The 27,919-nt window shown below is 36.1% G+C and overlaps 1 protein-coding gene across 2 annotated transcripts; it reads right to left on the bottom strand.

The window, feature by feature from the left end:
- LOC120634431 (pollen-specific leucine-rich repeat extensin-like protein 1) lies at positions 1–26,987 on the bottom strand. 2 transcript variants are annotated; one of them, XM_039904986.1, is made up of 10 exons: positions 26,842–26,987; positions 19,626–19,700; positions 18,366–18,501; positions 17,357–17,433; positions 16,049–16,097; positions 15,036–15,164; positions 14,126–14,204; positions 13,036–13,243; positions 11,212–11,323; positions 1–10,204 (listed from the first exon to the last, which is right to left on the bottom strand). In XM_039904986.1, the coding sequence occupies exons 1-10, from the start codon at positions 26,902–26,904 to the stop codon at positions 9,150–9,152; spliced, it is 1,983 nt and encodes a 660-aa protein (XP_039760920.1). In that variant the 5' UTR covers positions 26,905–26,987; the 3' UTR covers positions 1–9,149. The 2 variants fall into 2 exon arrangements, with proteins under 2 accessions (XP_039760920.1, XP_039760921.1); XM_039904987.1 differs by having other exon boundaries at positions 14,126–14,201.
- Positions 26,988–27,919: the final 932 nt, after the last annotated feature.

The raw sequence follows: 27,919 nt of genomic DNA, 5'->3' as shown, positions 1-27,919 counted from the left end.
TCGTAATAAAAACACATATATTTTGCTTTTATATTATTTTACCAAAATGTTTGGATCGAGTCCAACAAGGCAGTCTCCGGGTTACAACTCTCCCTATACAAGCTCCGCGCCCGGACTCATCCGCGCTTTTACATGTAAGGCCTTTTACACGCCCCAGTTTAGTGGATCTGGTCTTAACTATTCGGATATATTGAATATAAAAAATAAAACAGTACAGAGAGCTTATTGTATACTGGATTCAGTGAGATGTTACTACCTCTAGAATCTCAAACAGAGGATCTACTTAATGATTGCAAAAGCCGCAACTGTTGACCTCTTAAAGTTCTAACTCTTTTTAACATGTCGCATTACGATAGGAATTATGTAATTTGATAAATATAAATATTGCATGTCCTAGTTATACCCTGCTATCCGATTCAGTAACTTTTCCAACACGTTGCCAGCCTGTAGTCTACATACGAAACGCGTTATTTGACAGCGACAATTGTCAATCGTTGCGCTTCAACAATGCAAAATTTTGTATGGAGATAGCAGAATGACCCTCTTAAGGTACTTTCATCCTTTATAGCAATATTATTTTTAAATGCCATTTTTATGTGATTTTGATGTCCATAATATAGGCATAAATATTAAAATAATACTGTTAAAAGCGATGGTAGTAAGCACCCATGTCACCGAATTTAGAGCTTTGAATTTCACAGAAGATTAGAGTCATTATGATCGCAATGCTGGCTAGCGTCCATTTGTTTTGGGAAACATGAAGAAGATATTATTTTCTTATTCATTCCATTGAACTTAATGTATCTACTGTTTTTATGTCTTAAACTGAATTGTAGAACAAAGATTACATATTATATGTGAATACTCTTTAATTATTACTATCAAACTGGCCACATGTAAATATTAGGAATCAATTAATGGTGTCAAGTTGGGGAAAGATTAAATCCCATTTTAAACCATGACATCACTCAGAAGTTATAAAGGGTGAAGGGCTACTAACATAGTTCTACAGATTCAAGTATACAGTAGAAGTAGAAAAAATTCAAGACCGTTTTTCCGATGACGCTATTCAAACAAATGGGAACTACCTGCAGTGTCTCTGATTGGCTAACATTTTTTTAAATATACAATTTTGTCTAGAATATCGTAAATACTGCTGATAATAACAACGTTAGTGATACTATCATGTTTTTTCAAAATACTCTATATCTCAAAGGTGCAAAAGTTCTAACTGCTGCGGGACACTCTAGCAGTAATAACAACTCCCTGACTGCATGTAAGTTAACAATTTCATTACGAGACGCAAATTAATCTCTTAAAAATCCAAAACGACCCGCGTTCCGTATTAATCAGTGAAAGATTTATATTTTTTTTTTTACAAGCGTCTTTAAGAAATTAATTACGACTCTGATCATTGATATACAAAACCAAGAAACTATTTTGGAATGCCAAAAACAGTTACAAGTTTCCTGTCCCAAAAATAAAACTGAAATTAAACGACTTAAGCATACGTATTGTTAGAAAAACACGGGGCAAACAAAAACAGTACACGTACACTTTCAATATAAAAGTTACAGTAGGTACATACTTCATGGAAATATGCACCCCTATATGTGGCTCACAAGTACCTTCTCAAGTTTTGCGGGGCACACGTGCTTCAAAACGTATCGTATAATTTTATAAATAATTATATATATGTACCATTTCTGTGCACACACTTCTAAATTTCTCATTTCCATTTACATTATTCTTATAATTGTAACGTAACTATGAAAAATTTAGAAAGAAATGGTGTATTTTGTGACTTGAAATTTGACGCTTCATAACTGTCAAATTTGACGTCACAAAATCAGGGTCCTGGCGGTTTTTAGTCAAAAATATTAATGCGCTCAAGTGAGTAAACTTAGATTTAAGACACAAGTGCGGTGACTAAGCGACAAGTAACATAAAGCATATCAAGTATTAAATGTATTCAAGAAAATAGTATTCCCTCGGATGTATCTTTCAGTTTTTTATATCAATGTTTCTGGAGGATTCTCCATAAAATAACAATCGATTAGTTTATTATGTACAATAAAACCTAACACTTGCTAATTTTGGTCTTTGATGAATATCAATTCAATAGGGTATTACACTTTTTTTTTTTTTTTTTTAATAAAGTACTAGCTGTGCCTCGCGGTTTTATCAAACTATGATTAATGATAGTATTGCAAAAACACAATAATGTCCCGACCATTTTAATTTTTTTTTCTTCGGCGTTATGTAAGCAATGTTTGCTCTAGGAAGAAAGCAATTAGTCAGTAATCAGAAAATTAGAAAAAAATCTAGATTGTAATTATTTTATGGGCATCGCCACTTTGCCATTACCTACCATTGGTGGTGTTTAATAAATATTATAATAGCCAAAAGAGTTCTTTTCTTAATTGGCAAGTTACAATCGTTTTTAGTCAACATCACATAACTCCTTTTAGCTCCAAAGCGTATTTATTGAATGTTTAAATTTGGAAAAGTTTTTTTACCGTTATTTTCGAATTCAAATCTTAATTTCATTTTTTTAATTAGAAAAGGAGCTAACGTGTTGCTAATTTTCGAAACTTTCATGGTACTATAATTTTTGGGTACTGCATTTATTTTATATCTCATTATATTTTGGTTCCAATACAAGATAGCCATGCACTGCAATCTCACCTGGTAAGTGATAATACAGTCTAAGATGTTAGCGGGCTTACCTGTTAGGGATACGGGTGTTATGAAACAAATACCCCTATGTGACAATGCAGTTTTAAATTGAAGAGCGTTGACTTGGAAGAGGTATGGCAGTTTTTAAAACCCTATAACCCAAGCTAGACTAAATCCTGAGTCAATTTGAAATAATAAAAATCCTTAATTGTCCCCGCTGCACCAAAATTATAAGTGTAATAACACCCTATTGCTAACATAATGATAGTAATAAGAAATCAACATTATACTATACAAACAGTTGTACTACTAGCTTAAAAAAAAATCTAATTAAAAATTATTTTATATTGCGCATCTACCCACTCAAGACTCTGCAACTAAAATAAAGCACTTATTTTTAAGCACGTTTGTATTGAAAATGCGCTTTTACTAAATGACCTAATTGCCTGATATTTTTAAATAAATGCAACTACAAAATTACGGTGTACACGTAATGTCAGATTTTCTACCTATTCCATAGCTCGAAAGTTAGTAATGGAATCGATAGGCCGTTATTAAGTGACAATACTATTTCCAAGTATTGTACCTAGATTGCACTCTTTCAATTCCATACAAATTACTATATTCTACTTTGGTTTTATTGTGTCAATTCAAATATATGAAAATTAAAAAAAAAATCGTTAAACGTAGGTAGAAAATCACACCCTGGCAATCGGTGATAACCTTAAACTGATAAAACTTTTCGTACACTAAACATTACGAGTCACATCGACCTGTACTTAGTTGTGGCGACAATAAAAAAAAAACAATAAAATTACATTCTTCTTAGGTACTGACGCCTAATTTTTAATATTAGTTTTGTAAAATATATGCGTTATTTTCACATTTTAGAAGAGTGGCAGCCTAATACGAAAGTAAAGAAAACAATTATTTATTGGGACAACGTAAAATCATTTAATAGTTCAGATAATTTGTTACTTTTAATACAAACATTGGTCCTCAAGATTTTTAAATAAGCCTAAAGCATAAATGACTGTTCAAATTGTAATGTTATTTAATAATCAATTTATTGTCAGTGGAACACGAAATCGTTAATTAGAGTTCAAAACTCTTTTAAAATAATTCAACAATATTTATATACAAAAAAAAAAATCAAAGAATTTATGGAACGATTATCAATTGTAGCATTTTGAAAAGTATGAGGTCAGAATGTAAGTTAAGCTGTATTTTTCGTTATTTGATTAACTACTAAAGGTAAACAAAAACGACTCTGCGCTGAATATCGTCAATCTCCGTGGCGCAATGGTGACCAGTGTGGGTTTATAAGTGGGAGGTCCCGGGTTTGATCACCGGTAGAGGGAATTTGGGTAGTTTTAATTTCTGAATTTTCTCTGGTCTGGTCTGGTCTTGTCTGCAGCCGTGGCTTTTAACCACAACCAAAAAGTTTATTCGATGTTTTATAGTTCCATTTATAGGCAAAATTTAATGGCCACGAGTAAGATTTGCACGCTGAAAACAAAGTCAAACTAAAACGGTACTTATACGGAATCAATAAGTCCTAAGTTATTTTATTACTGCGAGAAATTATTTGATCAATTTTACTTTGACGTATTTAGTCTTACTTTGCATAAAGTATGATTAGTTGGGCAATGTTTTATCACACATTAACTGACGGTAGCGTTCAAAAGTGACAAAACACTACATAACTATTCCGGCGTTATGCTACTATTATTTGTAAGGAAAATTTTAGTGTTTCGGATATTGTAATTAAGCGCGCTCGACCTCAAACCGGCGTGTTTTGTGTTTGGTTGTTAATTTCCACGCCTTTCTCGGACGAGAGCTAAGCGCGTGGGTAATTAGGATGCGGAACCTCATAAATAAAGTATAATAGAAATTAAAATTAAAGTTTAAAATGTACAGAGGTTGCTGTGTATCTCATACCGCAAAAACTTTATTCAATAATCAATTTAAAAAAAAACTAACACAAATAGGAAAAAACGTAAAATTAAACATGTATGTTGGCAATAAATTAACATAATAAAAATTAAGGCTATATTTATATTTTAATCTATACATATATGTATTGAACTTCGGAACGGATTTGTATAATTTTTTGTAACAAAATTTTGGACTCTTGCATTTTGAAGAGAGTAGGAAAAAAGGGTGACATTTAAAGCCGATCTATACATTCAGTATATCAAAGATTCAACATTTATTAAAATAAGCACCTCAAAACTGCATTGTGACCAAATGTAATAAACGTAAAAACCTGTATGAGAACTTTTCAATGTAAGTTAAAGTGTAAGGTATGTTCTACAAATAATAAAAACATACATCCATTTTTTTTTTTTTTATCACACTGCACTTTTTTCTATTTTTAAAATATCCCTTACACTATAGAGTAAAAAAAAATAGTAACGAGACAAACGTGAAAAAATGGAGCATACGTATAAAATAGGAGACAAATGTCACTGTCTATTCCTCACTCTACTCTGTTTTAACAAAATAGTAATATTAAAAAGTTCGGACTGACTAGTTTGGTTCATAGTGTTTTGCATCTTTGACTTAAATCCATCACGCAGTTGATAAACATTTTGGCAGGCTTAACAATTATTGTAACCGGGATTGATGGCTTAACATGCTTCCTATAGTATGGTAAGCATAATACCGAAAGTTTAATTCCAAACTGGGAAACAAACTGTGTTTCTCATGATCCTTAGTCAGAGATGCCACTATACCAACTAAGCAGTTCAAAGTCCAGTCAATCCGAAAACAACGTAAGTATTTACACAAATTTTAATATCTCAGTATCAATAATTTCATATAAACAACTGCGTTCTGGCACAACAAATCTGGCACATGGGACCTGGTCGGATCCACTAAACCGGGCCTTAGACGTCAGAGTCCCCCGGGTGACCGTAACTTAACCACAATTTAACCAAACCGAACACAGATTATAAGAAAAATATAGACAGCAATAAAGACAACATACACATTATATCCAAAGAAAACAAATTTATATGACCTACCTACTACCATTTCTAAACTATAACCGAACCCACCTATTAATATTGAGGGAATTCTTACTAATATGGAATATCTAGATTGACATAGTGAGTAGTTAGGTGCCGTTTTTTTAATAATATTTATTATTTACCTATTAAGTATGAATTACACTATAATAGTTTCAAGACAACTTGTAAATTTCAGTTTATAAATAAATGATAAAATATAGTCTATGATTCCAAACTAACAGTCTTTTAAACCTCATTAAGATGACAAAAGTAACTAAAATACTAATGCGTAATGAAAGGGTGATCCTACGGATGGCAAATGATACAGAGGAAGGCAGCTTAGAAGTTAGGTGGATGATATCACACAAAAGTTTGCTATTTGGATAAACCCGGGCCCAATTGTGATCTGACTGTACATGGCACATTAGGTTCTATTTCATTATTTGATGATAGTGCCTACAACAAAACCTAAATTCATGTCTGTCTGTTTGACTGTAGTCAGGCATGTCGAGAAGACGTAATAAAGAGTGATCTAAGCTTCTTTTTATCTGCCAACTAACCAAGTGGGCTGAAATATTAATAGTAAAATCTTTTTTTGAAAGATGGACATTAAAATCTGCAGAAAGATGATCAATTAAAATAATATCTACTTTTTCCTAAACATTCACACAAAGTAGTGGTCAACAAGATGTTCTCCTTTGGACATTATTCATATTCCTGTCCCATCTATATTTTTCCAACAAATCTGTGAAATAAACAAACAAACAACAAGTGAACAACACAATCACCAGGGGCCTCAGACGATTTTATATTAGTTTTTTTTTTTATCTAAAAATCACTCTCAATGTATTGAAAATAATTTATCAAACATTTTCACTTACAAGACGATGTTACAAGATCTGTACGAAACCATTTTCAAATTGTGAAATTACTGACTTATTGCAATTACCCTCATGATATTGCTATATTAATTATATAAGGACAAACACACCCTACAAATGTGCACCAGGCATCACAAAACTAACAATTTCATGGCAAAACTGGAGTGTTACTAACTTACGCAGTGACATAAGTACATACAGTAAAAAACGTGAGCGTCCTAACTAATTATTTAATTCCAATAAAAGCATCATTAACTAATAATTTAACGAGTGCTACAATTTTAAAGAGTGTTTCATTGTTGAACGAGATATTGATTGTTGATCTTTACTTGCATGAGACTGAAATAAGCGATTTCTTAACGCAAATAGTAACAGTTATTCAATAAATTCATCACAGTACTGAGTTTGTTGAGGGTTCCTTCCTTAATCAGCATTTATTTAGAGCCCTTACAGCTTAAGGTAAACAAGTTTTTTAATCACGAACCAAATTTTTAAGTTAAAAGTCAGAGTTAATAGACTCCCCGGTCAGCGCTGTGGTTTAGAACTGAAGGTCCCGGGTTAGATTCCTAAGATTCCTTAGATTGGGAATTTATAAATTCTGAATCTGTTGGAAAGAATTTGTAATATCTGTGTCGAGTTTTCCCAATCAAAAACGATTTCGTACTAATCCTAGGCTTTAAGAATATGTCTTTGAGTAGAAGCTTGTCAGTGTAATAAGTACTGAATGCTATTATTATGTATATGGAATAGAGAGTTGATACATACAGACTTTGTCAAATCTACGTAGGCTGCATTTCTATCGACTTCTTGACAGCACCGTAAAAAAGAATGTTTCAAAAAAATTATTAACCCAATTTTCTTTTAAGCTCGCTAAGTTTTTTAAAACCATGGTCACGCCATTTTCACGAATGAAAGATAGTAATATAATGAATTGTCTTTATCAGTACTTTGGGACAACAAAGTAGTACCAATGTCAACAAACTTTGTCTACTCAAAGAACATACTCCCAAGCATAAATCACAACACTATATTATATTCTGATATTTGACTCGATATAGCAATATATATGTATAATATACAATTGGAACTCCTATTATTAATTAATTATTTAATTACCTAATTTTTCCTTTTTTTCATAAATCACAATGGGTAACAAGATAACTCGATACGAACAGTCGAACAGTCTAGACTCTAGAGATTACTCGGAGACTCCGGGCGAGGCGTGCGGACGTAATTTTACAATTAGCAGGTAACGGATAAAGACCCCAGCCAAAGAAAATTATATTTACATTGGTTGTAACATAACATATTTGTTTATCAAAGAAAATGATAGGAGACTAGACTAGAAGTTTAATTTGTTACACACTTTATTGTCAAACCAACACTATTGCAGTACTGTAAAACTTTCCTGGTGATCAGTATTTACAATACAAAACCCATGATTTGATTTTAATATTGTATATGATGAAAGTGTTAATGTAAAAATTGTGTGACTTGCATTTAAGAAATTTAATTTAATGTTTAAATTTATTTTAATGTATTATCAAGTAGATTCCATATTGTTACATTCTGTAGTACTACATGTCTGATATTTTATTTGATAACGTTGATTATGAATGCCAAGTTGAGGTAGTAGTTTTATTAAAATAAAAACAGCAATACAAAGACTGATGATTCTATTTAGTTCTTTCATTGTAAAAATAAATTTAATATATTCATATGTATAGACAATTGTGTAACTAATGGAACCAAACTTGCATCTGTGTCAATATCATATGCAACATGTTAAAAATTTCCATTTAGACAACGGTTCTGCAATTTTTGATATGTATTCTATTAAAAGAAATTTTTCTTCAGTATTTAAATAGAACATTTTTAAAAATTGTTTGCGAACAATATGCAATGTTGAAACCAATATAAATATAATTTAACTAGAACCTCCATTGATTGGGGTCACTTACCCACATCAGCTCAGTAGCCAGAGGATTGCTCATCCCCAGTTGACTTGTACAACTCCACGCAAAACCACATGCTTATTCTCCCCACGGTAACTCGCACAATTACTTATATCTAACGTAAGGACACTTGACACTACACTGAGACATCGGAGCTTTGGTCGGTCACACAACAATACAGCTTCACTTTGTGTTCCACGGCTTATGGTGCCTGTAATATTTTATATCTGCAATGGTACGTCTACTGAATAATGACCATTTCTCATAAGGTTTTCTCAAATGTATACTTGAAAGTTATTGTTACTTACACTTTTAAATATATATTCTATTGCTCATAATATAGAACTTAGAAGAAAGCACACACACATAGCCAACAAGCTATCGCAATCTATGTGTGTTGAGTCAAATTAAATCACTGTATTTCTATGCCCAAAAGCAAAATGACGTGTTATCCGATTTTACTAATAGATTGTTTGACATTAGAAAACACAGTTCTGACTCAATAGACGTATTAACGCTTTGCTGGTATTGGTGGAGTGTTATAATCTACTTTGGATACAAAAAAATTCACAGACACCATAATTCGTATGAGAGCACACAACGATATTTGGCACGACGCGTTAATCTATAACGACGTAGGGCAACGCTATTAATTCCCCCAAACGAGCACACTCGTGCCACTCTGCAAACAAAGTGGGAGGAACTGGCCTTCCGAAGCTATCTCTCCCAGTACTTTCTGCAGCTTCCTCCAAAGCTTTATCTAGAGTCTCACATGCTTGAACTTCAGTCGATGGATCACAACTCCCCTCAACCTCTGGTATTGGTGGTAGGGTTACAATAGGTGCGGCCGCGGTTTGCTCGTAGTTAAAAGGGACGGTACGTATCGCTGTCTCACACAAGGAGTACAGCATTCGTCCGTCCAAGTCCTCTTTCGTCCGCTCCACAGTCCGATGTTCTGGTGATACACTCACAAATTTCTTTTCAACTTTAACTACCACACGCTGTTCTGAATCGAACTGCTTTTCGTCTTCTATAGACAGTAAAGGTGCTTTCAGTCTCTCACTTGGTTCTAAAGTAGGTATCCCAACCATTTCAGCTTCAACTACGGGCATAGTTTTCGCATATTCCATTTTCTCTTTGACTTTCGCTTCGGGTACGTCCTCTGTACTTTCCAATTTTACATCTATACCTTCGTGGATTGGGGAAGGGTATGGTCTTAAAGGGGGCGGTGATTTAGGTGGGGGCGGAGAAGGCGGTCGAGGGGCGAAGTCGCTCCAAGGTATATGTGTGCAGAGAGGTACCCGAGCCATGTTTTTAACACAATAGTCATCCGCATAATCCGAGTAGTTGTATAAAGGGACAACGCTTGAGAACAAATCCGGTTGGTCGGGCAGTGTTAATGATCTCACTGCGAATTTATGAGGCTCCACAGGGGCCCGAGTCCCGTTCAGGCCTGGGAGTAAGGCGTTGTGCAAGGCCCGGACATGGAGAGGCCTCAACGCAGTCCTTACAGCTGCTGGACAGTTGTCAGACTCCTCTTCTTCGCAGGTACAGTCTGCCCATTCCCTTTCCTCCTCCAATGGAGGCAGGATGATAGGTTCTGGCTTGGGTTCCGGTTCCTGTTTGGGTTCCGTGCCACCATTACGAAGAGGTGAATCTATGGTGATGGGGCTCGCTGAAAACAGTTACAGTACAAATTATTAATATCATGTGCCTGTAATAAAGACTGGCAACCACGCCCTCCAACGGCAACACAGCATTGCAACAATGCTGCTTAGCGGCAGAAAATGCTGCTTAGCGGCAGTAAAGCCTCATGTGCCTGTAATAAAGACTGGCAACCACGCCCTCAGACGGCAACACAGCATTGCAACAATGCTGCTTAGCGGCAGTTAGGCCTCATGTGCCTGTAATAAAGACTGGACACTACGCCCTCAAACCGCAACACAGCATTGACACAATGCTGCTCAGCGGCAGAAAATGCTGCTTAGCGGCAGTTAAGCCTCATGCGCCTGTAATAAAGACTGGCAACTACGCCCTCATACCGCAACACAGTATTGTAACAATGCTGCTTAGCGGCAGAAATAGTACTTCCCCGGACGAGCTACTACTACTACATTTAAGGCTTCCTTCCCTATAATGAGTTACAAGGTTGATTAGTGAATCCTCGCTCATATGGTAATAGCAACTTTTTGGCTTCTTAAAATATTAATTTGGGCGTTCCCCAAAGAGACGCGGTAGCGGTTAGCGATTTACTATAGCGGTCACTGTCTCACGGTTAGGGAGCAAGAGAAGTCTTACATCTAGTGAGCTGTGGGCTCGTTAACTATTACTGGCATGACGTCATATTGATGTAATAAAACAGATTGGCTGCTTCTGCCAATGTCGCGATAGCCTCACATCGGTTCGCACTTTGTGTAAGTTAGGCTAAAACACGTATGTAGTTTTTGAATCAAAATAATTGTTTTGGACAATTTTGTTTTAGTTTAACCCTCCGCTGCGGCTTATATAACTGCAGTATTAACAAAACAAACAAATACTCAAACATTCATAATATTAGTAACGATTGTGCACTGCCTGCGAGTGGATAAAATTGCACCTTTTACTATCGCTTGTCACTTGTGCCCGCGACCAACCACCAACGCATCTGTTTGTGGAGCGCTTTAAATAGATGTGATAACTGACCATCCTCTATGAGCATGACGTCAGGCGAGGCCGGCGAGGCGGGCGAGGCGGCGCGCGATGGCGCCTTGCCTCGCGACTGGATCTGTTCCAGCAACTCCCTCGTCGTCTTCACCTGGGAAAACAAACACCCTGTATCTGAGTTCAAGCCCAACTGCCAGGCTACTTTTCTGGTTGGAAGGCTTCGGCCGTGGCTAGTTACCACCCTACCGACAAAGACGTGCCGCTAAGCGATTAAGTGGTCGGGTGCGACGTCGCGTAGAAACCAATTAGCGGTTTGACTACCATACTAGTATTAGTATGTAGTTATTAGTAAGTATATAATAATGTTTATAAAACTCCCATCAATGGGTAGTTGAAATAAAGACGAAATTGCGTTTCTGTGAAAATACAACAACATTTAAAGCCCTTACTTCAGGTCTTTAAAATCAAAATAATTTCTTCTTAAAATAAACTCTTAAACATCCTTTTTAAATGTCACTTATCACTGTGAAAACATTGGAGACTTTCAGAAAAGGTTCGATATATGAACTCGAGAAAAGAGTTCTTTACATGTATTTTTTTTTATTATGCACAACCTGCAGTCTTTTTTCCTTTTGTTTTCCTTATCTTAAGGTTGCCTGGCAGAGATCCATACGAAGCGATAAGGCCGCCTTTTGTATACTGCTTCTGTCCGTGTTGTATTTATTCTTCTTCTGTATTTGTGTATAAATAAATAAATAATACTCTCTTACAGATTAGCACGCTACCACCTTAGACTGCATCATCACTTACCACCAGGTGAGTTAGTCACGGGCTAACTTGTACTGGAATACAAAAAAAAACCTTAACCAGTGTAACCTGTAAAGCAAAGCTGTATGGACATATACATTCAACATCCTGTGGTCCAAAGGTGTTACTTTAATCGCCAATCTGCATTAACCTAAAAATTAAACACACTGTATAAAGTGTAACCCCACACGCCATACTGTCTTAGCCTAAACATTAAACACCCTGTATAGGGTGTAAGCCCATTCGCCAAGCTGTCTTATCTTTAAAATTAATCACGCTGTATAATGTATACATGCCGTAACCCGAAAAAATGGCGGGAGGCTTCGCGCAAGGCGGACGCGGTTTTTTTTGGATTTTCCTTTGAATTCTGAAACTCCTTTAGGCGAGGATTAATGTTCTTTGTATTGTACATGTTGTGGTGTATGTGTCATACTCATGTTTGTATGGGTGAGTTATTTTAAAATATAATAAAAGTTAAAATTTACAAAACAATATTTCGATGAACTTGCCTATATAGGCGGCTAGCTGCTGTGGGAGTGGCGCTGGTACTGCGGTATTTGCTGTATATAGACAGCACCAGTCCTTTTCGGGTCGCGTTTGCGGTAGATTTGGGGAAGAGTTAGGGGGGGCCGCGTCCGCCATGTGCGAAGTTTCCCGTCCTTCTCGTCAGTGAATTTCTCCTGATGTTTTATATTTTAAGTTTCCCTAACTTCTATTAAACATAAAGACACCTGACATTGGCTAATCTGTGTATAGCCAGAAAAAAAAAACAGAGTAACCCAAAAATCTTTGCCATAAAAAAGTGACATTTGACAGCAAAGATCGCAAATTTACGCCTGTCGCAAGCTTGTCGCGAGATACGTTACCACCCTACCAGCAGTGGCGTGCACTTCATACATGCACAAAAGCACTGCATGCACTGCACTCAAATTAGTTTATATAAGTCGTATTGGAGGGGATTTTTTTCATTTTGTGCCATGATTTTTTTCCGCTTTATGCATACCCTGGTCAAAAACCCTGCCACTGCCTACCAGTCACGTCGCGGACTTAAGTTACCTTCTTAGCCCCGGCGGGGGGTAGCCTGTTGACGAGCGCGGCGTACGGGTCGGCCGGGTCCCGGCGCAGCCCGTTCCGGCGCCGCTCCGGGCCGGAGCCGTTCCGCGCGCCCCACGCATGCGCCGCCCCTGCCGGCGCGTGCGCATGCGAGTGCGGCGACGCCTCGCCGCCCGACGCTTCCGTACCGGAGCCCGCTCGGCTGTGGCCCCTGGGTCAAATTAAAATTTCAATATCACACAGCCCTACTTTATAGTAGAAACTTTTGAGTTGTTATTTATGCTACTTTTGTATAATAAGGGGTATTGATTTAATTGTTATAATACCTAATTACCTAACACTTGCATACAAGCCAATCTACGCCCATATCATGAATCCTCTATAATAGATTCTGAAACAGTTAGCTTACTGCTATTAAAACAGCCAGTCCTAGTAATCTTACATCATCCATTACCGAATATATACTAATAAACTATGTGTTAATGAAAGAATTATTAACTGCAGTAATTAGTGCAAGTATTAAAATTCACTTCAATATAATCTTTAATGTTGGAAGATCTCGATTACGATGTACTCGGCGGAATATTTATTTTTACCAAAGAGAATGACAATGTTCTTTTTTTGGAATTCTTACACATACCACAAATAAAGCAGTAAGAATGCCGCTGTCAATCTATCTTTTTTTTAAAGTATTCTGATGATTTATTGAAGTTTTTCGCCAAAGGTTGTCTAGGAGAGATCGCTTTAGCGATACGGTCTTATCGCTAAAGCGATCTATCCTTTGCACACCTAAACTAGTTTTTTTTTTTTTTTTATCTGTTGTGTTTCTCTTTGTATTTTGTTCTTGTGTGTACAATAAAGAATTTAAAAATAATAATAAGGTTCTTAAGGGAGGAAAAGTTAAGAAAATTGCGCACAAATCGAAAAACAAAATTAATTTCGATTAAACACAATTGATTGTGGTAAGAGGCGCTGCTTTCACTGGCAGGACGACGTCTGTCAGGCCGATTAATATGTTATTGTATTGTACACTGACTAAAGAGTTGAACAAAACTAGATATATGTTCTTTATACTTTCACTTGTATCTCTTACCTTCTCTTTTTCGGTTTTTTGTCCCTCTTCGCCTTCTTCTCGTCGTAAAGAGGCTCGGGAGAAGGGGGCCGCTTTACTGCTGAAATATGAAATAGATCGATTGTTTAAAAAAAAAAAACTATTTTTAATTATAGTCTTTATCGATTTTATTGTGACTGCCTTTAGATCGACGATCGATTGGCGCAGTGATCGGTGATCACCGAGTCCGAGGCTGTGGGTTTGACTCCCACAACAGGAAAATGTTTATGTGACGAACAGTGTTTCAGTGTTTGGGTGTTCATCTGAATATTATAAGTATTTATGTATATTATTCATATTCCAATGCAATGGATAGCAGAACATCGTACAGCACACCTTGGCTCCCCAGCAACACTCAATGAAGCACTCGGCGACCTGGGCGGACTGCTAAGCTTCTGGAGTGAGCTCGGCCGGCTGGAGTGATAAAGCGGGGAGCCGCATCAGTGGCCATACAACGGACAACGGAAGGTTCCAGAACAACCAAGTACGGAAAAGGCCCCGGAAGAAGAAGAAGAAGAAGTATATTATTCATTAAAATATTCGTCAGTCAACTTAGTTATAAATCACGCCTACTTTGGGGCTAGATGGCGCTGTGTGTGTGAGTATTGTCGTAGTATGTTTTGTATTATTAATTATGATAAACTTGTGCTAAGCACGAATAATACATACGATTTTTTTTTTATAATGAAAAGTAACAAAATCTAGGTCATTCGCGTAGTTTACCTTTTCTGTCAACAGATGGCGTGATCACCCTCTGGGATCGTGCTATTGTTTTGTTATTCCCAGAGGGTGACGACGCCATCTGTTGATAGAATAGGTAAACTAGGCGAACATAGTGAATTAAATAAACTGCGATGTGACCTAACTATCACTAAAGGTACGTTAAACTCACGCGGTATGATTGGCTTGTGCGCGAGTGGAGTGGGCGGCGCGAGGGCGGACGCCGTGGGCGGTGGCGGGGGCGGGGGGTCGTCATCCACCAGGATCACGTCCTGTGAGTCCGACTCGTAGCCGCCCCACGCTGGAACAAAACATATCCAATGAAAATAAAAAGCTTAAAAAACACAGACTTTCTATAATGTATTATAGAAAGTCGGTGTATACGTTGTTTTGTTACACTTTTCTTTTTTTTTCTATGTACTTTCTGTGGTGTGCAATTAAATTATATTCATTCATTAATTTATTCATACATTCTAATAGTCAAGCCTTTTCATTTGAGAGCGCTATTAAGAAATTTACAAAAAAAAAATTTAATCTGCCATCTTGGACGGATTCTCATCGAACAGCGTTCATCGGTTCAGGAAATACGATGTCACAGACACACACACATACACAAGCACGCGCGCGCACGCACGCTTGCTCGATCGTCGTTTTTGAGTCGGACATGGCTAGTTACCATCCCACAGACGAAAACGTTTAGTATCCAGTACAATACGAGTAGAAACCATACAGATATGAGTTTAATATGACTGTCATAAGTCTATCAGGCTAGCCCGCTATCACTTTAGATAATTTCATCAATTACCATCAGGTTGAGGGTGTACTTGTAGTGGAGAGAATACAAAACATGCGCGATTTGTATTACGGAAAGTTTTAGGTGCTTGAAATCAAACTCAGGCCTCTAGGTAAAGAGGAAGTACTAGCCAATTTTTTTTTCCTATCATCATCATCATCCTCTCCGGCCCAGTACAGGTCATTTGTCTCCTCTCAGAATGAGAAGGGGCCTTTGGCCACCATGCTGGCCAAGTGTGAATTGGTAGATTTCACATACCTCTGGGAACATTACAGAGAAGTCTCACCGTTAAGGCAAATGATGTTTTAAAACTTCTTAAATTGCGTGCTCGATGAAACTTACCTATGGGTTCAATAAGGATGGTCCATTTTTTAGGTTGTTTAAAAGCTTACCTGGTCTTGATAGTGGCCGGGGACTCGATACAGCGGGACTCACCACTTGCTGTAAAACGAAATAGATTTTTGACTTTCATTACTAAGTCACAGCTTAAAGAGCTGCGATCTCACCTGATCTGATTAGATCGAGTGAGATTGGATAGAAGATTTGTTATCAAATGAAAAGAAATACAGTGATATAATTATTTTTAAGCGGTACATATGTAGGTGGCAAAATGTCTAAATAGTTTTATTTTTTTTTTCATTTATTTGGGACAGAAAACAATTAAAGATTACAACAATAGCTCTTAAATTTAACAAAAAGAAAAAAAAATGGGGTTTATATGTAATCCACAACACTATCCACATAATATTATAAGGAGCAGAGCGGGCGATACTTTGTAGATACAAGTAAATTCAAAATTCAAAATTCATTTACTTCAAGTAGGCCTTAATATAAGCACTTTTGAAACGTCAAGTCTGTCTGTGTGTAGTGACTCTACCACCGGTTCGAAAGGCAGATTCTACCGAGAAGAAGCCGGCAAGAAACTCAGCAGTTGCTCTTTTCCAACATTAACAATTTACATTTTACATTTCAAAATTCATTTTTCTATCTTGTGAGAGATGAAAGCGGAGCCGGATGCTTCCAAGCAACCTTGTCATTAAGAAATTCATCAATTGTATAATAACCTCGCTGTAATAAATGTGTTTTAACACATTCTTTAAACTTATGCATTGGTAGGTCCAAAATTACCTTAGGAATCATATTATAAAAGCGTATACTCAGTCCCACAAATGACTTCTGCACCTTTCGCAGACGATATGCAGATGTCACTAATTTATGACCATTTCTTAACGAAGTAACACTTACTATGACAGATAATATTAACTGTAGGTACCTAAAGTACCTAATCAAACTTAAAGTCAGCTGTCATAGCAAGTTAAAGCAAATAATCTCTAGTGCTACTAAAAAAGAAACAAAAAAATAGAAAAAGTAATTGATTGATTGATATAAAAGAAAAGAAAGAAAGAGAACAACCATTTAACTTAGAAGACTAAATAGTTCTATATTAGGAGTTAAAATCTTAATCTCCTCATTTCTGTTTTGATCGAATGTAGCTCTCTCCTTCGTCAATGACTGTGAGTTTTGTAAAGTTTTGTTCGGAAAGGTTTAGCACCATTGTCAATCCACTAAAGAGCACGATTCTTCTCTTAAATTGATTGAACGAACAACCGAACGAATGAGTGAATGAATGAATAAAGAATGATAACACACATAACACCGAAAATTAGCCTTCGCTATGTAAATACAGAAAGTTTTCGCACCCGCGACAGCGCCGGAGATGTGAGTGGTGTACCGCCCAGTCGGCGCACTTGCCTCTCGGCCGATGACCGATTTGAACCTGCGGCAAGAAAATTAATTTGTAAAAAAAACTGGATGTTTTCGATTTTTTTTTTTTACAAATTAGTAATTTATGAATGAACGAATGAACGGATATACTTTTATTGCACACCACAAAAAGTACATAAAAAAGTACATGTTTATTATTTACGTATTATTTTGTGTACCCTTCTTGTACAGCATGTACTTTGGTAGGTTGCCTGGTAGAGATCGCTTTTATTTCGCGATAAGGCCGCCTATTGTACCTTTTATTTTTTTATTTTGTGTTTTTTTTTGTTCTAATTCTTTTTATTTGGGTACAATAAAGTGTATTTTGATTTGATTATAACCGATAGCACCTATAAGAGCCGGACCCTGTCCCGCTCTAGTACCGGCTCCGGTTTTACTTGTAGTACGGCAACCTCTGATCCAAGAGACCGTAGTTTAGAGCAAGTTTATGGTGAATGATTTTGGCTGCTCTGTTGTGCTTGTGCAAATACATAGTGTTAGCTAGCTGGTGGGACATCCCGTAAGCCAGTGGCGTGCACAGGGACTGCAATCTCACTTGGTGGTAAGTGATGATGCAGTCTAAGATGGTTGCAGGCTAACCTGTTAGGGAGTATGTTAGTCATACCCCTAACCGGTTTCCACGTGACATCGTACCGGAACACTGAATCGCTTAGCGGCACGCCTTTGTCGGTAGGGTGGTAACTAGCAACGGCCAAAGCCTCCCAGACAAGAGAAAATTCAGAAAATATAAATTCCCAATTTGCCCCTGCCGGGAATCGAACCCAGGACCTCCTACTTTAACTCACAGCGCTCACCGTTGCGCCAGTCGTCATGAAATGGAAAAAATCTTCTCCTTTATGAGGCATACAATTTTTTTTGGGTAGGCAGTGCTTTTGTACTTCTATGAAGTGCACGCCACTGCTGAAAGCACATTATTATTATTACCGGTGTGAGCGGGCGAGGCGACGACTGGGATGACGAGGTCGCGCCATCGCTTCACCAGCACCTTGGCGCGCCTCGCGAGGGTTGGGTCGGCTGTCTTCCTTCTTAGCTCGTTCACGTGCTTACCCAGTCGGGTGGTCTGGAACAAACCATTCAAGAGTTATATAATATTACATGACACACCTCAAGGCTTCAGCTTCTCTGGTTAACTTCTCGTTAGTTATTGATTTAATTAAGTTAACTAAAGGATAAACGTCGATTAATTCTGATTGCGTTTCTGAACACCAAATGAACCGTTCAATAACTATGAGACCAAAAAGCAGTTCCCTATTCTACCACTAGATGGGTCTGTTTAAAAGTTCGAATTTAAAATGGATACAATTCCTTATTGAATAAAACTTATAATTATATCAATGTTTTTTTCCCAATCAATAAGTGGCTAAAATTGAACAGGCATTAAATTTTTTTTATAAACGAAACATATTGTCACTTGTCAAAGATCGTCAAACTTAATACTTGATTCATTTTTTTTGCTTTCGAATAATAAAAACGTAGTTGATTCTCTTTGAATAATAATGAAAATATTTGAATATTTTAAAACTAAAAATTCTAACAAACTCGAAAGAACAAACGTCAAATATGCGTCAAATATAGGCGTTGTTCAGAAACGCACTTTCCTAAGTTATCGAACCAATAGCGCTATTGAATAGATAGACTGCCGAAAAAAGTTGTTCAGAAACCGGGCATTAGTGTTCCGGTGCATTATTGCGCAGAAACCAATTAGGGATATGACCACCAAGATCTCTAACAGGTTAGCCCGCTACCATCTTCGACTGCATCATCACTTACCACCAGGTGAGATTGCAGTCAAGGGTCTAATTTATAGTGGAAAAGAGATCGCTTCTAAGGCAGCCTTATCGCTCAGAAGCGATCTCTGCCAGGCAAATAGGATTTGGACTACACGAGCGAGCACAAAGAGGTGGTGTAAAATTTTTATAACCCTACATTCAAAAAACTACATACGAATACATTACAAAAAAAAATATATATTAGAAGTTATGTGCGTCTTTTATTTAAGCAATGAAATATCACTAGCTTCAACGTTGAGGTGTGAAAGGTGTGTGGAGTCCACCAATCCGCACTGGGCCAGCGTGGTGGACTACGGCCTTAACCCTTCTTATTGTGGGTGGAGACCCATACCCTGTAGTGGGCAGGTAATGGGTTGTTAAGACGATGATATCTTGCCTCAGCCAACGGTCTTACCTCCAACAGTTCCTTCGTAATATTGAATTTCTCCAAAATGGATATGATTTCGTTAACCGTCTGCATGTCGACGACCTGGAAACCAAAAACATGTTGCATTAATTACATTATTAACATACGGCACTTCAAGTCGCGTGCACTTCATACAGGCACAAAGGCATTGCCTACCCTAAAATTAATATATATATATATATATAACTATTATAGAAGATTTTTTGGAGTTTTATGCAATTTTCCTGCTGTATGCATACCCTGGTAAGAAACCCAGTGCACGCCGCTGGGTTAATTCATATAAAGACATTAGCGGTCCCTCCTCGTCCGCGTATAAGTCAACCTTAAAAGATAGACATAGCATATGTTGCTTTGCTTTGACTTTTTTTTTAAGAACTTTTAAAATTGTACAACTGGTTTCAAAACATTCTTTAATAGTGCTATGCATCAATTAGTCTCATCGTGATGATATATAAATCCTTCCTCGATAAATAAGCTAACCAAAACTGAAATAATTTTTCAAATCGGACCAGCAAGTTCCGAGATCATTGTGTAAGTAAACAGACATACAAACTCTTCAGCTTTATATGTTAGTATAAGATTAAAATTAAAGTGTAGCCTAACATATTCCACCTGATTGGCGTGCAAGATAAATCAATCATAACATTTTTTTTTTCTAATAATAATTAAAGTAAAACATAAAGTCAATAAATCAATTTAAATTCACTAAAATATTTTATCATGTTTATTTTGAAAAAGTAAATCGGTAGCACGCAATGTGATTATTGAATATTGGTCAGATGACACCAAACATGTTGGTAAAAGCCGGCTGGAAATAAGTAGCTCAGGATAGTGGATTTTGGAACTCTCTACAAAAGACCTACGTCCGGCAGTGGGGATCAATTGGTGGAAATTTTGATGATGAACGTTTTTATTGTAAGGTCAACTCTATCCAAAATAAATGAACCAAATTTCTATCCACCACTCCACTCTTTTATTTTTGATAGAGTTAGCTCTATTATAAATAAAAGAACTAAATTTCAATTCAACTAAATAAGAAAACCCACAAAATAATTTGTTGGAGTTATTTGTATACATTTCAGCTCTGGAATCCATATTTAGTAGACACAATTTTTTTTCGCCGGCTTTAATTTTCTCAGCCGGCTTCAAAGAAAAAATATTCTAGACCTAAATAAATGCTAAACCAAGTCTTTCCTCAATATGACAATTTCCAATGGGAAATTATCATAAAATAATTGAAACATCTATGAACACATCTGCTCATAGTTAAGGACTGATCGCAAGACAAAAGAAAAAAAAAATTGAAAGATCTCAGTACACAATTGCCTAGGATTTTCCAACACCTTACATAAGGCCAATAAATCTTCCTACTCAGTACTTTCAAAACTAAGTGAGAAAGAGAATTAAAAACTTACACATCCTTATCGATCTCTGCCAGGCAAATAGGATTTCGACTACACGAGCGAGCACAAAGAGGTGGTGTAAAATTTTTATAACCCTACATTCAAAAAACTACATACCAATACATTACAAAAAATAGATATATTAGGAGTTATGGGCGTTGCTTATGTAAGCAATGAAATATCACTTGCTTCAACAATGAAGGAAAACTTCGTGAGGCAACCTGAATGGAGTTCTCCATACTGTGGTGTGTGGAGTCCACCAATCCACACTAGGACAGAGGGGTGGGCCAGCCTAAACTCTTCGTATTGTGGGAGGAGACCCGTGCCCTGAAGTGGGTTGATATGATGATCATGATGATAACACTCTATGATCCCACACCTATATTAGCGAGCATAATAAAATTATTTCAAGCACTTTGCCAGTAATAGAGTTATTTGCCTCAAACAAATAATTAGGTACATGTACCAAATTTATTTTTTTGTCTTAACCCAAATATTGAACTTAGGAACCAACTGGCTATTGGATATTATGCCACAGGACAGACAAGGCCTATTTCTAGCAATGGGGCATAATTATGCTGCTGATAATTACCAAGGATCTGGGACTTTTTTTTTATTCTGCAGTCACACCTGTAAATGATGATGTAGTCTAAGATGGTAGCGGGCTAACCTGTTAGGGGGAGTATGGTAGTCATACCCCTAATCAGTTTCTAAGCGACATCGCACCGGAAGACTAAACCGCTTAGCGGCACCAGATTGACCCCGCCGGGAATCGAACCTGGGACCTCCCACTTAAAATTCAAAGCGCTCACCGCTCCGCCAGGGAGAGGTCGTCGAAACTAAATTTAAAAATATTTAATAACGCCCATTAAAAATTACTCTTCTTTAAACGCAACTTGCTATTAGTACAAATAATTTGCATCAAGCAAAATCCACTTATAATTTAAGGATTTAAAATGCTTCACAATAAAATATAACTATGTACAACACAAACAACCAAACGATAAAATAAAATCTAACAGTAGGTAGGTAGGTACCAAAGTTTTCATTCATTTTTATATTACCGACGATATTTTACGATCGCCCACAATCAGTTCACCTCCGCATAGCATGTAGAAAAGAAACGACTGCAAACAATATCCTACTATTGTAGTGACTAATTTGTAAAGAATAAAAAAAAAAAACATACAAACAGCTTTTGCAAACTTAACCAAAATAGAATAGGAATATGTGTTAAATTTTAATTGTGTTCACCATTGTCCCATCATTTCTTTATATTAAAGCTGAAATTTGATATGGTTTATATAGATTTGCCTTACTTTTATGTGTGTAATATTCAATCAACTTATTGATATCAGAGTCCCTTTCAAGATGAATCGTACAATCCCAAACTGCATGGAATACCTTGGCTTCTGGCTCTATCAACAGATTTACACCATGTCATAACAATATTGCAAAATAGACTCAGGTGGTCATCCGATTCAAATATACATATTATGTACCTACAAATTTTTAGTTCAATTGAAATCCTGTTAGGGTTTCAATCTTATTTGATTACAAGATTTGATTAAATGCAGACACACCAGCACAGGCAAAAAATAAAAGATAGTAATAAAAAAAGAAGCAGTTTGTACTGCAAAATGAAATATCTCGTGACAAAATTTAAGTCCCTCTCTAGTGGAATAAAAGATAGTGATTCAGACCTACTGACATGGCAAATAATGAAGATAATAAATTAATAAAATAACTATACTACGACAATACGCACATCGCCATCTAGCATCTAGAATGGCTTGTGTTATGAATACTAAGATGACTGATGAATGTTTATAATTAATATACATAAATACTTATAATATATAGATAAACACAAACATTATCCAGTCCTGGGAATCGAACCCACGGCCTGGACATCTGGCCATGGACTGAGGCAAAAAAGCAGGGTCGCTACCGCTGTGCCAATCGGCCGTCAACAATAATGCAATTTTAAAGTGTAAATATAAATTCCTCTTGATCCCTCCAAGCAGGGCTAGCACGGGCAGTAGATAAAAATTATATAACCCGATTATTCCCCTGACAAGGGATATAATTAACCTGCTAAATCACTGGAACATGGAATAGGAAAAGTTTACCCCCGTAATATCCAAATAATATATGTGTATTAATTACACATATATTATTTGGATATTATTTCCACTTGTGCGTGAGAGTTGATAAAGCTATGGGAGAAGATAAATTTATATCCTTTCCCCGGGGATATAATTGTCTCCTGCCCATGCTAGCCGTGCAGAGGGGAAAGTATCAGAGAATTCTGCCTTAGTCTTTATCTACATTATTCAGTACAAACTTTCAGCTTTCTTGGTCCAATTGTTTCAGTTAGCTTGATGAATCAGTGAGTCATAAATCTATCTAGGATTTGCCAAACAATATTAAGTAAAATAATAATAAGAATACAAATATTAGCTTTTCATTTACCTACTATTTATAATTCAGATAAATAAAATGAATATGGCTTTAAGCAAAGGTAAGTAACAAAGTTTTTTTGTATTGATTATGGAAAAAAAAGTTCTTAGAAAAATTGCATTTAAGTAATAAATATTATGACATACAAATTAATCATTCTGTTGTTGTGATAACAAAGTATGATAAATATAATGATTACTGTTGTTTTACTATTTATTAAACAAACTTAAATAGTATACATAAGATGTATTGAAGTTGTTCACAAAACGAGAGAAATAGAGTTAATGATAGATAGGCAGCTGGATCTATCAGAAGACTACGAAAGTGGCAGCAAAAGACAAATAAGTCATACAAGATGTATATATGAGAGTAATTATGTAAGAAACAAGGATTACGTATTTAAATAGAATTAAAATACCATTTTTTTCTTTCGGGTACTAAACATCTTAAACCATTAAACATTAAGTATGAAAACCCTACACTTTTTAATATTAAAAAGCTATATTTTTTACATAATATCTTGCATTATGTGTTCAAAAATAGCTCTTACTTTATATTGTAACTATAACTACAATTTTTACTAGTATTAGAAAACTTTGTATGGATTAGGCTAATTTGAAATCAAGTATATAACTGTTTGACATTTAGGCCTGTTTTTAATTATCTCAGTACTCTAGCTGCGACTGTGTATTGTGTCCAATGAGAACAAGAATCAGCCATTCGGGAACAATCATCGCTTTCAAAGTTAACCACCTCTGGGTGTCTCAATTGCTGTCAGTTGTTTAAACTATTATCTTGATTGAGTCAATAACTCTGTGGTAAGTAGGTATAGTCCTTTTATAGTGGTCATGCCAAGCCTACCAGTATTATTCAATGAACTGTGCAAGCTTGAGGTAATTTATGAAAACTAAAAAGGAAACCAAGCAGTTAGTTACTTGATCTTTGTGGCACTTTTAAGAAAACATTCCTTTTCAATAAAAAACAATCAATTAAACATTGATTAGCAGACAATATGAAATCGTCAACATTTAAAAACCTAATAACAACTTATTACATTCAGCACAAGAGATTTAACAACAAGTTATAGATTCATACTTTTATTTTAGTTGAATTTGAAACCAATACTTTTTGGTTGTGTAACCAAAAAGTATTTTTTTACGGCCCAAATGAGTAGAACTCAACAGTGACTTTGAGTGGGTACAACCCACTCAAAGTCACTGTTGAGTTCCTTTCTGACATACCATGTTCAAAAAACAACCAATGACTGGTGTATAATGTAGAGTGTATAAATAGAAGGTAAGTCAATCCTTAAATAATGTATAGCTGTGTTATTTAAAGGACTTTTACTATTAAATACAATAACTATCTTTGGTCAAACAGATTCCCATAAACCTCCCTGAGTGATTGCACCCATTTTAAGAAAACATATTTCAATAAAATACCAATAATTATCAGCATGCTATGTTGAGTTTATATAGGATTTTTTTTAAATTAAAATATCCAAGTAATATTCATATTTTATATGTTTTATCTAAGATCTTTACTAATTTGTAAATGTAAACAAATTGTTTATGTATGTATGGTGTAATTTATAATTTCTCCAATCCTTATACTCCACACCAAACAGTTTTTCGGCAATGTACCCTCTATGCACATTGTCAGTGAATATATCCTGAGCATGCTCCTGAGCATGTGTGTATGTGCATTTCACACAAGTTTTTCTCTATATACTTGGGCCAGCAAGATTTGAGAGCTTAATACTATCAAAATTAATGTTTGATATGTCATATAAAACAAAATGAATGTTTATCATAAAACTAGCAAACCTTTGTTACTTCAATGTTTCATCACTAAGATGGTACATCAAAAAGTTCTACTAAACTCATTAAAATAAGTATTTATAAAGTCATTTAAAATAGCACCCTGTGGTTCTCACCCATTTGAACTATAAAATGTAGGGTGCTGTTAAAATTATAACCTGTGACCTCCCTCACACAATGGGTTATCTAATGCAAAAATATTTCTTGCTGAAATTAGTAAGTTAAACATATAGCTTCCACAAACCTTTCAGCTTTATATTAATAATATGTATGAATTCAAGAAAAATATATAATTAATGTTCAGGACAATTTCACGCACACTGTTTTGTAAAAATGGTCACATGGCAACAACTATCATCTAAACTTTTACGGACCTGACAAGTGATTTTAACAGAATGTATCCATTATCACATCCAATCCTGCAACATACATTTAATTTCCTATAAACTTGGGTCAACAGAATAGAGTTTAAATAATAAAAATATGATCTCTAAAACTATGATAAATTAATGTCCGCAGATATTTGTCACAGGTTATACAGCTTCAAAAATGTTGCATATTATTTACCTATACCTTAATTACAACTAAACCATCCAATAATTACCTTTAGATATATATCCAGCTGTATTTATTCAATTATAGAATAGAATATGCTCATGATTAATTCATGCAGGGGTCAACGAACACCAACCAAGTGTGATGACCACATTGCAATTTTTTTTTCATCTACATCATAGATTAATTAGACAGGTTTTGATAAAGGATTCATATTCACTAAATGAATCTTTCTAACAACATTAGTAGAACATTGTGTAATAAATCCTTCATGAAGTAATTTTTTATTGAAAGTGTGAAAAAGTGCTTAGTTATAAAAGATCAACTTACTATACCAATTCTGAATTACGAAATGTGGTATATGATACCATAAAATAGGCTTACAGATGAGTATTGCGAAAATGGTATACAAGACTGACCTGCAATTGCTTCATCGATAGAATAATAAAAAGCTGCACTGTTTTACACCATCCTTAGGTAAATTTGCGACCACGCGCCAAAAGGTATCCCACACCAGCGAGGTATCCATAACGACAAAGTGTGCTCGCCTACGAAAGAAAACACATTTTCCCTTTCGGGCGATCCTAAGCACAACCTGACGAACATCTTTGGGAAAGGTCACGCGTGGCACAATTCCATACTTTCACATTGCAAAACATTTGGCACTAGGGACGGAGGGAAGAGAGGAGCTACAACGTCAGTGGCTCCGTACAGCACTCGCAACGCTCACGTATCCAAACACACACCACATTTGCACGATGGACCACGCAACACACGCGTTCCCTTCATAACAGGAAGCCTCCAAACGCCGTAACACTCGCTCGGAGGACTTAGCAGCAGCGAGTTAACCTTTCTTGAGGCCGAATCGCTACTCGAATCGGGTGTCACACAGGCTCGTGCGAACCGTTTCCGTATCTCCAACTTGCTTATCAGATTTAGGGTCTTCAAAACTCGCAAACTTACATTGTAATTGCTATCCAACGCATTCAGGAGTCGATTGCTTAGCTCATGAGCGTTATTACTCATTTATAAACGAAAATATTTAACTAAATACGACGAACGTGTCTCGGCTGCGTCGTAATGGCGGACCGACGACTACGTATGCCCGTGCCAGGGCATTTTAGCCGAATAATTCAGCTGATATCTACTACAGGCGACGCACACTCGTGTTTTTCCGTTTCTTTTGACAGGAAAATGGCAAAGTTTGTAATTATTGACACTAGATGGAGCACTGTGCCGTTGGGAAAAAATATCATAGTTCAAGTTCACATGCTTTATTTTATGAATAAAATTAACTTTAATAAAAACAAGGACAAATTATTAATTATAAGGTGATAAAATCCATAAATATGGAAAAAAATATTCTATAAAGAAAGTGTTACGACCTGATTTTAGCAACACTAGATGTGGAAATTTTTGGAGCATAGCAACCTTTTTCACTAGTTATAGTTTTACTCAATAGATGTAGCTGACTGATAAAACCCATGTTATTTCGAACCATAGACCCAGTCTAGATGAAGGGTCTGTGGATGACACTACTACATAATTGCCAGATAAAAATCCAATTACGAAACAACACTCAAAAAATACAAAACAAAAAGTATTCCAAATTGGCATTGGAATTAGCATTGGTTTATATGAATGATCATTTTTGCAATGTTTCCCATGAATAACGATAGCACTACAATAAAACCCTCAGCTGAGCCCTCAGATAAATACAATAGTTCCTTCATCTGAGATCAGACTTGTAAGTTCATTGAAACCTGTTAGTTAACCTACCTGCGCGCAGCGTCAATCATCAATCAGCGTCAATTTAGCATCAATCATTCTTTCGAAATTATTTTAGCGTCTTCGTCTTATTGCTCTAACTAACTTGCGCTTGTGCCACGTCATTAAAGCCTTCGTTCCTTCTATGGAGGGTAGAGGTAAGGAGAGTCATCTTATATGGGAGAAAAGTTGAAAAAGTGTCCAGTGTATGCGCTAAATAACAGTTCAAAAATCCTCCACAATGGCGCTGGTGGATGCACAGGGTATGGTATGA

Source organism: Pararge aegeria, chromosome 24 (genome assembly GCF_905163445.1).
Source record: "Pararge aegeria chromosome 24, ilParAegt1.1, whole genome shotgun sequence".
Taxonomy (NCBI): Eukaryota; Metazoa; Arthropoda; class Insecta; order Lepidoptera; family Nymphalidae; genus Pararge; species Pararge aegeria.
The sequence above is the reverse complement of the archived record's forward strand: the minus strand, read 5'-3'. Positions and strand labels throughout refer to the sequence as shown.

Bases quoted from the DNA above. Each gene is read 5' to 3' on its own strand.
- LOC120634431 (XM_039904986.1), bottom strand. From the start codon at position 26,904: ATGAGTAATAACGCTCATGAGCTAAGCAATCGACTCCTGAATGCGTTG. The intron at 18,502-19,625 runs GTAAGACCGTTG...GGTTTGTTCCAG, and splicing joins TTACGAAGGAACTGTTGGAG to ACCACCCGACTGGGTAAGCA. The intron at 15,165-16,048 runs GTAAGCTTTTAA...GTTTTGTTCCAG, and splicing joins CCGGCCACTATCAAGACCAG to CGTGGGGCGGCTACGAGTCG.